The sequence below is a fragment of the Bos mutus genome, chromosome 22 (genome assembly GCF_027580195.1).
Source record: "Bos mutus isolate GX-2022 chromosome 22, NWIPB_WYAK_1.1, whole genome shotgun sequence".
NCBI classification, from domain to species: Eukaryota; Metazoa; Chordata; class Mammalia; order Artiodactyla; family Bovidae; genus Bos; species Bos mutus.
In genome coordinates this window covers 49,268,397-49,284,641 of record NC_091638.1, presented here as the reverse complement: position 1 = coordinate 49,284,641, position 16,245 = coordinate 49,268,397, and the positions used below count along the sequence as shown (strand labels likewise).

General features: G+C 55.9%; 2 protein-coding genes across 2 annotated transcripts; one reads left to right on the top strand and one right to left on the bottom strand.

Moving 5' to 3' along the window:
- Positions 1-197: 197 nt before the first annotated feature.
- Positions 198-8,133, bottom strand: RRP9 (ribosomal RNA processing 9, U3 small nucleolar RNA binding protein). Its single transcript, XM_070359471.1, has 15 exons — positions 7,972-8,133; positions 7,618-7,700; positions 4,432-4,541; positions 3,978-4,045; positions 3,854-3,895; positions 3,431-3,557; positions 2,676-2,800; positions 2,501-2,593; positions 2,037-2,137; positions 1,819-1,953; positions 1,671-1,733; positions 1,310-1,455; positions 1,149-1,228; positions 484-557; positions 198-367 (listed from the first exon to the last, which is right to left on the bottom strand). The coding sequence occupies exons 1-15, from the start codon at positions 8,056-8,058 to the stop codon at positions 274-276; spliced, it is 1,428 nt and encodes a 475-aa protein (XP_070215572.1). The 5' UTR covers positions 8,059-8,133; the 3' UTR covers positions 198-273.
- A 1,909-nt stretch (positions 8,134-10,042) lies between these two features.
- Positions 10,043-14,674, top strand: PARP3 (poly(ADP-ribose) polymerase family member 3; the record flags this gene model as incomplete). Its single annotated transcript, XM_005898128.3, is given in 10 exon segments — positions 10,043-10,216; positions 10,439-10,627; positions 10,788-10,920; positions 11,007-11,051; positions 11,054-11,232; positions 11,454-11,603; positions 11,811-11,897; positions 12,144-12,321; positions 13,475-13,630; positions 14,066-14,674. Coding segments are annotated over 10 exon segments (1,461 nt in total), but the record flags the coding sequence as incomplete, so codon positions are not given.
- Between the last annotated feature and the right edge of the window lie 1,571 nt (positions 14,675-16,245).

Genomic DNA, 16,245 nt, shown 5'->3' with positions numbered 1-16,245 from the left:
CAGCAGCTTCCGACCCCAATGAGCCCAGAGCAGGGGGGTGGGAAGCTGGCCTAATGAGGTCACAGAGGACACTCAGGGTCCAGGAGCCAGAAGCCAGCTGAGGGTCCCATCCCCAAATTCCCTGGAAAGGCTAAAGCCCCTAGGCCTTTACTAAGCCATCTCTGCCCTCCCTACCCAAGAAGCTGGAGAAGACAAGACCCAAAAGAGGAGACTTTTAATACAAAGAAAGCAGGGGATGACCTGGGGAGAACTTAAATAAAGGGGATGTGAGTGTCAGGAGCCAGCAGCCGGGGGCCTGGGGGCCCTGCGGAGAGGGATGATGCAGACAGAGTTCCGGGCCTCTTTGATCCGCCACCACCGGCCAAGCCTGCAGGAGGGAGAGATGCCGCTGAGGCCAGGCCCAGCCCCCCGCAGCATCCACCTCTGTTCCCACCCAGCCAGTGCCACCTGCCCCACCCTCGCCCCCCGAGGCATGCCTCATACCTGTGCTCCTGCCCCACCCCAGCCACCAGGAAGTCCCCAGCACTGGAAAACTTGAGGCTATTGACAAAGCCCACCTGAGAAGAGGGAAGGACAATGTAGTGAGATGTGAGAAGAGACCCTCCACCACAGCCCCAGCATCACAGTTAAAGGTCTACCCTGCTCTGCCCTCTGCCGCCTGGGCCTCAGCCTCCACATCTGTGAGATGGGGAAAGTAGATCTCAGGGGATCAAACAATCTCAGTTTGTGGGGATTAGGGAGACAGTGTGCACCAAGTATGGCCTGGATCCTGGCTCAGGAGACTCCATGACCGAGCCCTGAACTGCCACTCTGCCCTAGGCTGTTCCAAGTCCACACGCTAGCCTGGCATTCAGCCCGGCACCAGTCATGCAGAACCCATCACAGGGTCAGGCCCTCTGTGCTCTGTGCACACTTCCCTGCCTTGTACCCCAGTACCCAGGACAGAGCCTGGGACTCCTTTGGGAGGGGAGTGGAGGAGGAGAAGGGAGAGGAAGAAGGGAGAGTTTCTGCAGGCCCTGTAGGAGCTGGGGCTACAAAGGGAAGTCACAGCTGGCCCTGCCCTGAGGAACCACCCTTCTGGCAGAAAAAGACTGGTAAGGGGCTTTGGGAGAGTGGTAAAGACAGGCTGGTATTCAAGCCCCACTCACCAGGGGGATGTCATAGAGAAGGTCAAGCTGCCGGAAGCCCTCTCCACATTGCCAGAGCCGCACAGAATTGTTGTGGGAGCCTGGGAGACAGGGAGACAGTGAGCAACCCCCTCAGCAGCCTACCCTGGGATAACCTCCTCTCTGCCACACAGGGGACCCACCTGTGGCCACAAGGTCTGTGTTGAGCAGGGCTGCGACTGACGACACCCAGAAGGGCTGCTCCAAGCCCGGCTCCCCCCGCAGCCCATGGGCCTCACGCTGCAGGGCAAGTGGCCGCTTCTTGGAGAGGCCCCACAGGGCCACGGAACTGTGGACAGGGAGCAGGGTGAGTGGGCGGTCAGGGGCAGGGCAGAGGGCCACATGGCAGGAAGGGACCAAGTGCACACCAGCCACGTGAAGCAGACAGGGTGACCTGCGCTCTCTGCCTCAGTGTCCCCACCTATGGAAAGCGGCTACTCCAGCTCCCGACCAGGGGGATTTTCTATGCAGCAAGCCTGGGGCGGGGGGAGGGGCAGCTCTTACCCGTCGTCTGCACCCGACACCATGTGCTCCTCATTGATGAGCTGGATGCTGTCGATGGAGCCCCTGAGAAAGGAGCCGTGAGGGGCATGGCCCAGCCTCACCCCCAGCCCACGCTGCCCCCCACGCTGGGCACGGCAGGCCGCCTTACTGGTGGCCATAGAAGACAAGCTGGGACTCCTCGGGGATCTTCCACACACGCACGGTCCCGTCCCGGCCCCCGGCGGTCACACAGCACTCCCTGCTCAGAGCATCCAGTGCGGCCACAGCGTCCTGGTGCCCGAAGCTGGAGCAGGGGACAGATGGACGATGAGGTCACCCATGAACCTGAACACACACGTGTGCATGCCCTCTCCCGGGCACACTTACAGCGTCTCCACATAGGAGTTCTCTGCCACATTCCACACCTTCACAGAGCGGTCGTGGGATGTGCTGTAGAGCTGGTGGGTGCCTCTGCGGAATGCCAGCCCCTGGGAGTTCATGGAAAGAGGGAAGAAGGGGACCTGGGCTACAGCAGGCGAGACAGAGGTCAGGCCCAGGGAGCCCCCTCGAGAGTGCTCTGTGGGGCTCTACGTGGAGACAGAGGCACACTCACTTGCCCTTGTCAAGCAGGTACAGACTCCTTGGAGGCCGCCTCCTCCCTAGGCAAGCTCGCCTCAGTCTCCCCCAGCTCTTCCCCATCGCTTCCCTGTTTCTGTCCTATACACCGACATGCAGGTTCTATGAGGATGAGGACCCTCTGCCTCATTCACGCCATTCCCTGGAGCCAAGCACCAAGCCTGGCCCACTCAGGTGCTTGAGAAATGTCCACTGAAGGCGGCCCAGCTCCTTACCGACACAGCGTCCCGGTGTCCCGTGAAGGTGTACAGGTGCTGGCAGCTCTGGGCCTCCCAAATGAGAATGAGCTTGCTGCGGTCGCCTGAAGCCTATGAGGACAAGGACCATGGCCAGAGGCACCCACTGTGTGCCCACACCTCTCACCCACCCCCGGGGCCAACGCAGCCTTACCAAGTACTTGCCATCGGAAGAGATGGCCATGCAGAGGACATGGGTGCTGTGGCCGGGGGGTTGCCCCTCGGTGCCCTTCTTGGCTCGAGGGATCACATGAAGTTTCCGTCCACTCTCCACGCTCCCTGGCACCAAGGGGAAGACAGATGCTGCTAGGACTGGGGTAGGCGTCTGGTAGTCCCCTTTAAGGGCCCCATGGGACCATGGAAAAAGTCCTGGCCTCAGGTCAGAAGATCTGGCTCAGCCACTGTGAGCTCCTGGACAAGTCACCTCAGTTTCCTCATCTGTCAAGTGGTGCCAGTAATCCCAAAGGGCAGCCAGGAAGCCCGGAAGAGAAGGCACAGGAAAGTGCTTGGGGCTGATGGTGCGAGCTCCTCCTGTTACTACTGTGGGTGGAGGAGGCCACCCCTCAGTGGTCAAAGGCTGGGAACGCAGGAGGACCAGGAACTCAATCCCAGGGCTGTGCGGAGCCTCAAGCATCCTCTAGTCCAACTGCCCACCTGCAGCATCAATTTCTGTTAAATCACCATCCCGCCTCTCCTCCATATCTCCGATGACAGTGACAGAGAGCTCACAAAGCCCCACTCCTGGACAGACACTTCCACCGTCACCCAGAAAACACCTCTCAGGGAGCAAACCTGCCTCCAGAAGCTTTCCCCATCAGGCCTCTGTCTTCCCTGCTTATTCCCTCCTCCCCAGACCAGCCCTCCCAGATGATCCCTTGGGGCTGCACCCCCACCCAGGCACTCACTCACACTTAATAATGGTGCAGTCTTTGGCAGCAGAAAAGATGGCCAGGTCGTCAGGGGTGACAACCAAACACGTGATAGACAGCTGGTGGCCACGTAAGATTCGAATGTCAGCTGGGTCTGGGGCCTGGATCTAGGCAGGCAGGTGCTGGGTCACTGCGACTGGGGGCAGGAAGGCCACCCTCCACACACACACACACAGACACACACACACACACACAGACACACACACACACACACGCCACCCTTTCCCACCACACTGCCAAGAAGGAAAGCCAAACCCAAGGTTGCAAGGACTGACCCTGTCTGGCCAGGTGCCCACTATGTTTCACAGCAAAGACCCCACAGCCTGAGTCCCCAGTTGGGCCCTTTGCCCACCGACCCAGGTGATTCCCTCCAATCTGACACCAAAGTGCCCTGCCCACTCACCTCCTTTGCCACTGACTTCTGCAGCCTGCCCCTCTGCTCAAGCTGCGTAGAGAGGAGAGGAATGAGATCCCAGAAGCAGACGAATCCCATCCCTTCCCTGCCACCACCCTCCCTCCACACTCACCACATCCTCCTTCAGCCTCCCTGCCACCTGGTCCTCCTCAAATTCGCGGGCCTCAGCCTTCTCCTCCTCTGTGGAGGACAGAGGAGCCCAAGTAAACCCAGGCCAAGACCCCACTTTTCCCTTCCTGTCCCAACCTGCCGCCTCAGTCCTAGGCCCTGAACACTTGGGCTGTGTCCCACGGAAGTTCAGCCCACCTTGGGCAAAGGTGGCGGGGCATGGGGGGTAGGGCAGGGAGGGCTGGATGATCTCCTCCTGCCCACCCTCTAGCTTTGCTTATCAGATCAGTCTAAAGCCCTGTGAAGCCTGGCCCACCCGAAGAGGTCCATCAGAGCTCACGGCCACCCTCCCATAGGGCAGCCAGAACCTGAAGCCCTGGCTGCCCACCAGGTACCTGCATCAGTCACCCACCAGGGGCACAGGCCATGCCCCTCACCTGCCCAGCCCACAGGCTCACCTTGCTGCCTGAGCTGCTCCAGGTAGACCTTGGCCAAGCGCAGCTTCTTCTCCTGTGCGGTCTCCTCCAGCTCCTCTTCCTCCTCCTCCTCAGTCCTCCTGAGAGCTAGACTGTGGGCAGGAGCGGGCTGGGTTTGAGGAGGTTCGGCCCACTCCTCTGGCCACTGGGACTCTGCCTCCTCACTGCCTTCCCTGCCACTTGACCACCTCCATCCCTGCCAGCCCTCATGGCCAGTGACCACACACACAGAAAACTGAAAAAAGATGTGACTTACCAAACTGAAAGGGCCCATCCAGGGACCAACATAAGGGTGAAAACAGACCCCAAACCCAAAGATATAACTGTGAAGTCTCTCAACTCTGGAGGGAAAGAGAAGGTTCTATAGGTCCAAGAAAAATCAGATCATGTTCAAAGGGTCAAGAATCAAAATGACTCCAGACATCCCTCAACACCAGCCCTGAGAGCAGGACACAAAGGAACTGCACACACAAAATTCGGAGTAAAATGCTAACCACTGGATGGCGGGCCAAGTTAAGCCATCAGTGACAAATGAAGATATTTTCAGGGGTATAAGGTGCCACAGAATTGGTCCCTTCTCCTTTTAAGGATGGAGGGTGTGTTTCCTGAACAAGAAGACTGACCTAAGAATGGGGAAGGTGTGGAAGTGTTAGTTGCTCAGTCATGTTCGACTCTTTGCAACCTCATGGACTGTAGCCCACCAGGCTCCTCTGTTCACAGAATTCTCCGTGAATACTAAGGGTGGGTTGCCATTCCCTTCTGAAGGGAATACCGAAGTGGATTGGGAATACTGAAGGATACCGAAGTGGGCTGCCATTCCCTTCTCCAGGGGAGCTTTCCGACCCAGGGATAGAACCTGGGTCTCCTGCATTACAGGCTGATTCTTTACTGTCTGAGCCAGGCATGGGAGACAAGAAACAGAAGATCCAACATGGAAAGCAGAAAAGGTAGATCTCAAAACAACAACCACCCCCAGACACAAGGGAGCCGCCAACCCAGATCTGACGTGAGAAACCAAGAGGCAGACATATTGGGACTATCATCGCCCCATCCTCACTGCCGAAGCACCATCCTCTACCCTGAGGATGGGATTCCAGGTGAAGCTTAACTGGGTCTGGCTGGACCTTGTGAAGATCTTGATTTCCCCTCCACATCCCTCACTTAAGATGAGTCCTACGCTGACTTGCTCCTGGGAGCTGGAGGTAGGTCATGGGAACTCAGAAGCAGAAAACCCAGGGCTGCCTGTTCCCTCTGATCACGTGCCTGCAGATATCTAGTCCCTGTCAGGTACCCCAACTGTTTCCAACACTCATCCATGACCTTGCCCACAGCTTCCCAGAAAGGGACATTGGAAATTCTCAGGGAAGCCAAGGCCTCATGCTCTTGAGACCAGTTAGTACCCAGCACCAAGCAAGTCTTCAGCTGACAGAGTTGCTGCCCTTCCCTCATATAACCAAGGTCTACACTTCTACTCAGTTTACTCAAAGGAATAAATCTTTGTTTAGGGTTTCACACAGGAGACAGAACTCTAAAGAAAATCAAGAGAAGCACACACCATTATAATTCCACTCATATAACATTCTGGAAAAGGCAAAATTCTAGGGATAGCAGTTACCAGGGGAGAGAGAAAGAGAGGAACTGACTACAAAGGAGCCGGGGAAATTTTGGAGGGTGGTAAAACCCTTCTCTATCTTCAGAGCGGTGGCAGTTTATATGAGTCTGTTACAACTCACAGAAAGGTACACTAAGAAACAAATATCACTGTATGTAAATTACACCTGAATCAGAAAAGGAAAAAAAAAAAGGAGATCAAGAAAAAGGAAGGAAGGAAACCAAAGAAATTATTAACTCAAGTCAGGAATGGCAGTTGGGTCTTCTACGTTTCTGCACAGGTCTAGTTCTGGTGGGTGCACAGAGGTCCATCATTTCATCATTACTGTCTATGGTACAATTACATTTCATTAACTCTTCTGTAGCTAATAAATTTCACAACACATTTTAAAAATATTTCAAAGTGTTTCACACAGGGCCTGGCACACACTCACCTGCAGTAACCTCAGGACTACAAAAAAGTATATAAAGTCCTTCTGAGAGCAGGTTAAGACCAACATGTACTCAACATTTAGAGGCAGAATTTCTAAAGCCAACTTAAAAAAAAAATAATTTAACATTTGTATTTATTTATTTGTTGGCTGTGCTAGGTCTTTGCTGCTGTGCCTGGGCTTTTTCTAGTTGTGGCAAGTGGGGACTATTCTCTAGCTGTGGTGCACGAGCTTCTCACTGTGGTGGCTTCTCTTGTTGACGAGCACAGGCTCTAGGTTGTGTGGGCTCAGTAGTCGTGACACACAGTCTTAGTTGCCCTGTGGCATGTGGAATCTTCCCAGACCAGAGATTGAACCCATATTGGCAGGTGGATTCTTAGCCACTGGACCACCAGGAAAGTCCTCTAAAGCCAACTGTTAAGGAAGGCACCAGGATTTCCTGGTGTGACAGCTTCCATTCCACAAGGTTAGGCCTGACACTTGCTAGCTCCCTTTGAACTCCGCAGTATGTTTCACCCCCATCACCTGCAGAATGAATGAGGTACACAAAGCCCTTCACAATCTGGATGCACGTACCACCTGCCCTTCCACCCTCTCCATCTTCCATTTAGCCCGTTTAACCCCTAGACTTTTCTCTGATCCCTGAATGCATTCCCTACCTCTCGATAAGGAAGCCCTCCTGATCTCTCCAAGCCCTATTTAAACTCCCTTTCTCTGTTCCCACAACACACAGCTCTAAGATACGCCTCCCATCACAACACACTCTGTCTTCACCTGCCTGCTCATCTCTGTTCTCAAAAAAATGAAACTAGTGCGTGGCTCTTTCAGTAACTGAAATTGTGAAGAACTAACAAGCATTTCTTGTATCCTCCCCTTGCCTGGAGTTCAGCTCCCTGTCACGAGCCAGGAAGATTCAGCAGGTCTCCCATTGGGACTGGGGGTCCTCCCCACACAGAGACCCTGCAGAGAAGGAAATGACAGTTCTCAGGGTCAGAAAGTGGAGGAAAGAGTCAAGACCTGAGATTCTGGGTGCTGGCCCAGTTCTAGCACCCCTTCAACTGAGGATTCCTTGCATACACCATGGGTCCCAGGGTTCCTTTCCACTACGTGGAAAAAAAGAGCTCACCTCTCACTCTCCGAGTCGCTCGAGATCTCCTCATTCATCTTGCCGCCATCCTTGGACTTGACTTTGTCCCCAGAGGAGTCGCCCTGGGAATCACATAATACGTTTTTGGTCAGGGGTCCCGACCACTCGGGCTCTGACCAAGAGTCCCTTAGGGTCCCTCGAGAGCCACTGGGAAAGGCAGTGGCCCCTGGCTCAAGTGAAAGACTTTTCAGGATTTGACGCACGGAGAAAGGGAAGAAGCTGACTCCAACCCGGGTCCCGGGGGCGAGGGGACCGGGGCCGGGACCCCCGGATGGGATTAGGGTGGTCCCAATAGGCAGGATAGACCCCCGCCTGCCAAAGCGCCATGCTCACCTTTCGCCGCCGCTTGAAGGCCTCCGCACCAGCCCCGGCCCCTGAGGCCGGCTTTCCCCTCTTACGAGCCGCCCGTGTCGCCGACATGCTGCCCACGGTGCGTGTTGCAGCAGCCGCTAGAGAACTCACGTGGCGGCTAAACCCAGGCAGTCCCACCCGACTCCCCGCTGGGATAGGCTCCCACCGCCCTATAGGTCCCGCCTCCCACAGCTCTATTGGGTCCTTGGATAGGTTCTGCCACGCCCCCAAGCTCCCATAGGGTAAATGCCTGTGGCCCCGCCTCCCAAAGTTCCTATAGGTTCCTGCGCCGTGGCTCAGACAGTAAAGGAAGCAAGCCTCTTCCCGGCGCTTCCGGCCAACGACTGTGGCGCATGCGCCCCGCCGCTGACTGACGTCTGAAGAGGGGTCAGACTCCGACGCCTTCTCTGTATTTGCGCCCTTTGGACGCTGGGGGGCGTCAGAGATGCAGGGTCCCTTTCCCTGGACCGTGACTCCTCCCCGTCAGGGGCGGGGACCAGGGTGAGAGTCTGACACCCTAGTAACTGGGGGAGAGGGAGCCAGGCAGTCCTTGGGAGAGGAAGGCAATGCCTGCACCTGCGGCCAAGGTCACTTGACAAACCAGTGGACACGTATTGCATGTCTCAGGCGAGATGTGCACCGCTAAGGGTGCGTCAGTCCCCTGGGCCTTGGCTCTGTCCAGGTCAAGTGTCTACCCATTCATGGGACAGGCTGCCCCGGCTCCGCCTGCCCAGCCTCTGACTCACCAGACTGGTGACCAAATTACTGGAATCCTATCCACACCCAGTTCATCCCTGCTCCCCTAAGGCTTACAGACGGTTGTTAGAACTGACTGCCTAGGAGGTACTGACCCGGTGGCCACCACTTCTCCCAGGTCCCTGCTTCTCTTAGGTGAGTGCTCTATGGCTCTGCCCACAGCCTTCCACACGGCAGGACAGGGCAGGGTGGGTGTGACTGGCTTTTGCCAGTTCAGTGCCACTGGTCCAGGACCCGGACTGGCATCCCAGAAGTCTCGAGTCTGATGGGAAGAGTTTCTGTGCTACTGGGTCCCAAGCTCTGGAGAGACAGAGCTGGCCTCAGGAGTGCTGCCCCAGGAACCACTGCCCACTCTCCTCCATAGCTGAGGTGACACAGCCCAGCAACCATGCCAAGTCCAAGTCAGCTGAGAGGGGGGAGGAACAGAGAGTGCTCTGCAAGGAGGAGCCCAGAAGTGGGAAGGGGTAGATTTTCCTTTCACTTTCCCTTCCACCTCAGTACACACAGGAGAGCTAGAGAGGGTGGAGAGCCCCTCTTCCTTAACCAAACTGGGAAGATTGTACAGAGGCCAGGCCTGGCCCCAGTGACTAGAGAAAGAGGTCTGTCCGGTGTGCAGAGATTTGGTTTTGGTCAGGGACTGGGGCGGGGGCGGCGGGGGGGAAATGGAGGCAGAAGGAGGTTACCAAAGGCAAACTCAGAGTGGGGCAAACTGGTACTGTGGCAGCCAGGTCAGGTACAAAGGCTGTGGAGGTCTGAGGGACTCCTCTGTGCCACAGAACAGCCACGGTTCCAAAGCACAAGCTCCAAGTGCAGCATGAGGGTCCTGAGAAGACGAAGGGGCGACAGGGGGCAGAAGAAGAGGACAGTTTCCGTTCCACTGCTGAGGCCCTTAAGGCCGCGCCCACAGAGAAGTGCATAGCCCGAGTGGACCCCTCATGTCCACTCAGCTGCAACCCTGGAACCCAGGTAAGCTGTAGTCCCCAGCCAGTCCCGATGCCTGCTCCCTCCTGGGTACAAGGACACTCAGACCTGCTCCCCACCGCCTTGGCCCTGGCCAGGTGGTTCCAGGCTCCCAAGAAAGCTGTGTTCTCCCGAGACCCCAGAGGTCAGGCAGGGCTATAGCCCATCAGATCCAGGCAGGTCAGGCAGATCCAGGCAGTGTCTGCTCTTCAGACCACAGGGCAAGCCCCTGAGCTTCTCAGGCGTTCCCCTCCCACATTTTAAGGCGGGGTTCCCGGACAGGGCCTCCTCTGATGCCCCAGTGCAGTCTGATTCCTGTCAGCGTCCAGCCAGGTAGCCCTGGGGTGCCCGAGCCAGCCTGCCCTCCCTGTACCCGCTCTGGCCACCGGTGCATGAAGACTACAACTGCACCCTGAACCAAACCAACATTGAGAGAAACAACAAGTTCTACATCATCCAGCTGCTGAAAGATGCTGACTGCTTCTTCTGCTGGACCTACTGGGGACGCGTGGTAAGTGCCACCCAGCCATCCTGTGCCCCCTCTTCCCCACCTCTCCCTGCTCAGTGCATGCCTCCTGCCCCCAAGGGTCCCAACAGCTTACGCAGGCCGAAAGGCCACAGCCACTGACTGTGGCCCTGCCCCGTCTCTGACGCCCAGGGGCACTTGGCACAGGCCGGCACAACAGAGGCCAGCAAGCATTTGTGGCAGGCACTGTGGCTGTGTCGCTTACAGGGAGAGGTGGGCCAGTCAAAGCTCAGCCGCTTCGAGTCACTGGAGGATGCAAAGAAGAGTTTTGAGAAGAAATTTCGGGACAAGACCAAGAACAGCTGGGCAGAGCGGGACCACTTTGTGGCCCAGCCCGGCAAGTATACACTTACCGAGGTGCAGAGAGAGGACGAGGCCCAGGAAGTCGTGGAGAAGGTGAAGTGGCCAGGGAGGAAGGGTGGGCCTGGGCCGAGGGAGGGGACACTACTGCCTGGCTGAGCGCCCTCAGGACAGGCCTCGCTCTCTAGCCTTGACCTGCTCTGGCTGCAGGTGCCCAGCCCAGCTGCTCCTGCCCATGTGCATCCTCTACCCCTAGGTGGACGGAGGCCCAGTGAAGGCTGTGGTTCAGCGGGTGCGGCCCTGCTCCTTGGACGCAGCTACGCAGAAGCTCATCACCAACATCTTCAGCAAGGACGTGTTCCAGAACGCCATGGCCCTCATGAACCTGGGTGAGGAGTCAGGGGCGGGCAGGGTAGCAGGGGCCTGGGGGTGGCAAGGCTGCGGGACGGTCTCCTCACTCTCCCCATCCCCCCAGATGTGAAGAAGATGCCACTAGGGAAGTTGAGCAAGCAGCAGATTGCCCGGGTTTCGAGGCCTTGGAGGAAGTGGAGGCGGCCTAGAAAGCCCCCGCAGACAGTGGGCGCAGCCTGGAGGAGCTGTCCTCCCACTTCTACACCATCATTCCCCACAACTTCGGCCGCAGCCGGCCCCCACCCATCAACTCCCCTGAGCTTCTGCAGGCAAAGAAGGACATGTTGCTGGTGAGGGCTGGCAGGTTACAAAGCAGACAGACAGGGGGATGGGGGACAGAGAGATGGACTGTGACGAGCAGGCCAAAGGACAGAGGAGGGGAAGGCCAGGCAGATAGACGAGATGCAGCTGAATAGGTGGATACACAGGTGGGGCAGCCACAGCCCTAGTCAGGTGGGAGGGTGAGGGAGGGTCAAGAGGACAGCCAAGCTGCCAGTGCCCATCACCTTAGGTCCTGGCGGACATCGAGCTGGCCCAGACCCTGCAGGCCGCCCCCGAGGAGACAAAGAAAGTGGAGGAAGTGCTGCACCCACTGGACCGAGATTACCAGCTCCTCAAGTGCCAGCTCCAGCTGCTGGGCCCAGAGACCCCTGAGTACAAGGTGGGCCGGGCCCCGCAGAGGAGCCGAGCTAGCAGTGGGCACTGTTCCTCTGCCTGTCTGCCCTCCAGGTGCCCAGAGGGGTCCCTCGGCCTGGTCCTTCTTTCACTGTGTCTCCAGACCCTGAGGAGAGCCCTGGGACTGGGGGACAAGAGGAGCTTGGTCCGCATGTCGCTTGCTCTTGACACCCAACTTCTGCTGTCTCTGCAGGTGGTACATGCCTACTTAAAACAGACTAGCAACAGCAACAGGCCCCCTGCTCTTCAACATGTTTAGAAGGTGGACCGAGAAGGGGAGGTGAGGGAGAGTCCCCCCGTCACCACTGCCTTCTCCCTGAGGGAGAAGGCCTTGGCTTACCCGCTCCTTAGGGAGTAGGCTGAGCTACTCTGAGCGGTTTCCACCAGGCCTAGGGCTTGTGCATGTGTGCATGAGTGTGTGAGTGGCCAGGGGGCCCTTGGCCTTGGTTATCTCCTCTGATGGCAGACAGAAGCACCTGAGCTTGGGGGGCATGACTCTTCTGGTTCCCACCTTCGCCCACCCCAGGGAGATCGGTTCCAGGTCCATGCCAAGCTGGGCAATCGGAAGCTACTGTGGCATGGCACCAACGTGGCCGTGGTGGCCGCCATCCTCACCAGTGGGCTCCGCATTATGCCACATTCTGGAGGCCGGGTCGGCAATGGCATCTACTTCTCCTCAGAGAACCACAAGTCGGCTGGCTGTGGTGAGGCGTCCCTCAGAGCCAAGTCCTGGGTGGGCATGGGGACACTAAGGAGCATGGGGCCCGGTGCTTGTCCAGTTGGTGGTGGGCCCAGGAGTGGATCTCTTGGATGCTTACTCACTCGAGAGCTCAGTGGGGAATCCTGGCGGTTGGGGGACTCAGGGGGCATCCGGTGGTCAGGACAGCTTCCTGAGGGAGGCAATGTGGATAGGATGAAGGTGCCAACCTGACCTGGAGAGGGGGGTGGTGAAAGAGGAGCCTTTGAGGTAAAGTAGCCCGGGTGTGGCACGAAGCCTGGGAGGCTGCAGCAGGTCAGCATCTCTGAACACAGCCTGAAACAAAGCTTAGAGAAAATGCCTGGTGTGGATGGGGGGCTTGGGGCCCAGGACGATCAAAAGAACCTATTCAGAGAAAGATGGGGAGTACAGTTGAACCTGGCTGCAGCCACAGGGAGGGTGGTTAAGGTCAGAGGCTGCTGGGAGGCTGTGTTCCCATCCAGGCCAACTGATGGGCACCCAGTCCAGGGCAGTGAAGGTGGAGGAGGAGGAGGAGAGAAGCCAGGAGACGAATATGTGAGAGGTGGGGTGGGCAGCGTGTGGGAAACGGTGGAGGGTGTCTCTGATGCCCCCCAAGTTTCTGTCCAGAGGTGTCCTCACTGAGGTGATCTCCCTATACTGGCTCCTTGGTCCAGGTTGACCACATTATTGGAGACCACCACCACTCAGGAGAGCAAGGTTGGGGGAGTCGTCTAAGAACAGATGGGGCTGAAGTTTGCTCAAGGCCTGGGAGCCCACTAGGAGGGCAGAAGAGCCTAAGAAGGAGAGGAGAGTGGCCTCAGGAGATCTTTGCAAGAGGATCCCAGGATAGAGGGTGAAGGAGGCCAGTGGCAAGATCAGCAGAGCAGGCCAGAAGAGCCCCCACCCCAGATATGGTCACTGAAAGGCCATTTCCAACCTTGATGAGGGTGGCAGAGGCCTGGCGTCAGGGAGCAGAGAGGAGAAAAGAAGCAGGCAGGGACAAGGAGCCTGGAGAAATGGTGGGAGGAAGGATGGAAGAAGGCCCGGGCAGCAAAGCCAGAGGAGGTAACAGTGCAACAGGGGCCCAGGGAGTCAGGCAGAGGCCAGTCTGCCTACCCTGAGCCTTCCTGTGCCCCCAGTTACTGGCATATCCTGCGGGGCCCATCACATTGGCTACATGTTCCTGGGTGAGGTGGCACTGGGCAGAGAGTACCACATCACCGTCGACGAGCCCAGATTGAAGCAGCCACCCTCTGGCTTCGACAGTGTCATTGCTCGTGGCCACACAGAGCCTGGTGAGTCTCAGGAAGCTGGACAGGCCTAAGCATTAGAGGTGAGGCTGAGATGAAGCAGGACGCTTTCAGGAAGAAGGTGAGCAGGAAAGGGACTGTGAAGAAGGACAAGAAGAAGCCGGCTTCTTCACCGCAGTCCTTCACTTTGTCATTCAACATACGCTCACTGATTCAACAAATCATTCCTGGGCATCCAGGAGGGCTTCAAAGAGGAGGTGTCATTGACTGAGCGTGCAAAGATGAACAAGCATTTCCCAGGCAGAGAAATGGGGGAGGAGATTCCAGGCAGAAGGCCCACCCTGTGCAGCAGTTTGGAGGTTGGCTGGGGGGAATGAGTGGGCACTCCCTGTGACAGAAGAGCATAGAGGGTAGGACTAACTGGTAAAGCCAAGGACCAGTGGCCCTTGGGTGACCCATGGCCCTTGCTGTGCCCTGCAGATCCAACCCGGGACACTGAGCTGGAGCTAGATGGCCAGCGAGTAGTGGTGCCCCAGGGCCATCCCGTGCTCTGCCCAGATTTCAGAAGCTGCAACTTTTCCCAGAGCGAATATCTCATCTACCAGGAGAGCCAGTGCTGCCTGCGCTACCTGCTAGAGATTCACCTCTGAGCTGTCCGCCCAACCCTCCCGCCCCCTGGGCAGGAGCTCAACCATCATCCTCAATCCCATATCAACTTCCTGCCCTCACATCTCCCTCCTGTGTTCCAGGGATTCCCTCTCCCTCTGATCCTTGTTGGTTCTGGCATGGCTGTGGCCTCAGTCTCACCTCCTAAGGTGATGGGTGTGATGGACTGCAACACGAATACAGCAGCCTATTCAAGGCTGTGTAGTTAGCGGGGCACAAACTGAGAGTGGGTGGGTCCCACATCCACCCAGGCCATCCGCTGTGGCCTAACTGTCCATCCAAGAGAGGTGAGATGATGGATTTCCCTGGCGGCCCAGTGGTTAAGACTCTGCTTTCACTGCAGGGGGCACAGGTTCGACCCCTGGTTGGGGAATTAAGATCCCACAAGATGTATGGCAAAAAAATAAATGAATTCTCTGTGAAGTCATAATTTTTGTTTATGAAAATCTTTCACCATCAAAAAAAAAAATGAATAAACAAGAGAGGTAGGCTGCACGTCAGGTATGCACAGGCAAGTTTATTAAACATTGTATTGGCTTACTCCCTGGCCTCTGCTTGTCTGTGCCATAGCTGCACGAGGCCCGGGCCTCCTTGCTCTCCAGGGCAACTTGCCACACCACACAGCATTTCCAGCCCCACTCCAGGGAGTGACCACTCACACGGGTGAACACCAGTCATGCACACACTCCCACCCACTGTGGTCACAGTCTATGTTGGTCCTTGCAACAACTGTCCTCCTCTGATCATTGAGCCTCTGAAAGGGACCCTTCCCCTCCACTCAGAGCTGTTAGTCATGTGGGGACCCATCTAGTGATTCTTCAGTCCAGACACAGCCAGGCAAATCAAGCATTTCTCATGTCTTGCCACCAAACACCCATGTGTATCTTTTGTCTATTATAAATGAGTTGAGAATATTTGTGAGGGGTTCAGCTCTGCTGTCATGAAAGGAGTGGTAATTATCACCCCAGGTTACTCTGTCCACAAACGAGGGGAGCAGATATTAGACAGCAGGTCAGGACCCAGTGCTGGGTCATACCCTGCATTTCGTTGTCATTCTTTTTGGTTTCCTTTAATCTGAAACCATTCTTGAGCCTTTTCTTTTCCCTCCATAACTTTGGACACTCTTGACACTCCTAAAGAGTACAGGTCAGTTGTTTTATAGGCTCTCTCAGTTCACGTTTGTCTGATATTTTGCAATAATTAGATTCAGGCATTGCAGTTTGGCAGGAACATTATGTGAATGACATGTCCTTGGTGTACTATATCAGGAGGGACATATCCCATCCTTGGTGATGTAACTTTGCTCAAAGTCATGTCCACCAGGTTGTTCCATGGGGAAGTTATCATTTCCCCCATTTGTAATTGATCAGTAATCTGTGGGGAAATATTTTGAGTGTAAATGTCCCATTCCTTATCAACTTTCACCTGCTAGCTTTTACATTCAGTGACGATTTTTACCTGAAATTGATGACTTCAATGAATTTTTGCTACGATGGTTGCAAATTTTTATCTAATTCCACCATTTCTTCTGTATTTATTAATAACAGTCACCTTTCTTTCCTTATTATCAGTATGGACCCATGGGTTCTGATTATATTCAATGTCTGTGCCATAGCTGACATTGAATGGTCCAGTTCTCTGTTATTTGGATGAGACTGTTGCTGTTTTGTTGCTGTTTTGATCCTCAAGTTGTCCCTGCTTTGGCTAGCAGAAGGTCCTTCAGGCTAACTCCTGTGTCTACATCATTTTGTGAGCACTTCCTTAGGTTCTGGTTATCACATGACGTTCCAGGCTCATCTTGTACAAACCTAGAATCAGCCATTTCTCCACAGGGGTTCCCTAGAGCAGGAGATGATATTGAGAATCCAAGATCTGGGCAGAGGTGTGCTCTTTGGAACCGCATGTCTTTGCTTTTCAGTCCTGGCAGCAAAGAGCACTAGGAAATATGTACATGTAAATAAACACATCTATCTCTGTCTGTTTCTCCGATTCCA

What these genes read in the sequence shown, in the direction of transcription:
- RRP9 (XM_070359471.1), bottom strand. Translation starts at nt 8,058, where the DNA reads ATGTCGGCGACACGGGCGGCTCGTAAGAGGGGAAAGCCGGCCTCAGGG. An exon ending in GACACCGGGACGCTGTGTCG is followed by an intron (nt 2,138 to 2,500) that starts GTAAGGAGCTGG and finishes ATGAACTCCCAG; the next exon opens with GGGCTGGCATTCCGCAGAGG. An exon ending in GGGGTGGGGCAGGAGCACAG is followed by an intron (nt 368 to 483) that starts GTATGAGGCATG and finishes TCCCTCCTGCAG; the next exon opens with GCTTGGCCGGTGGTGGCGGA.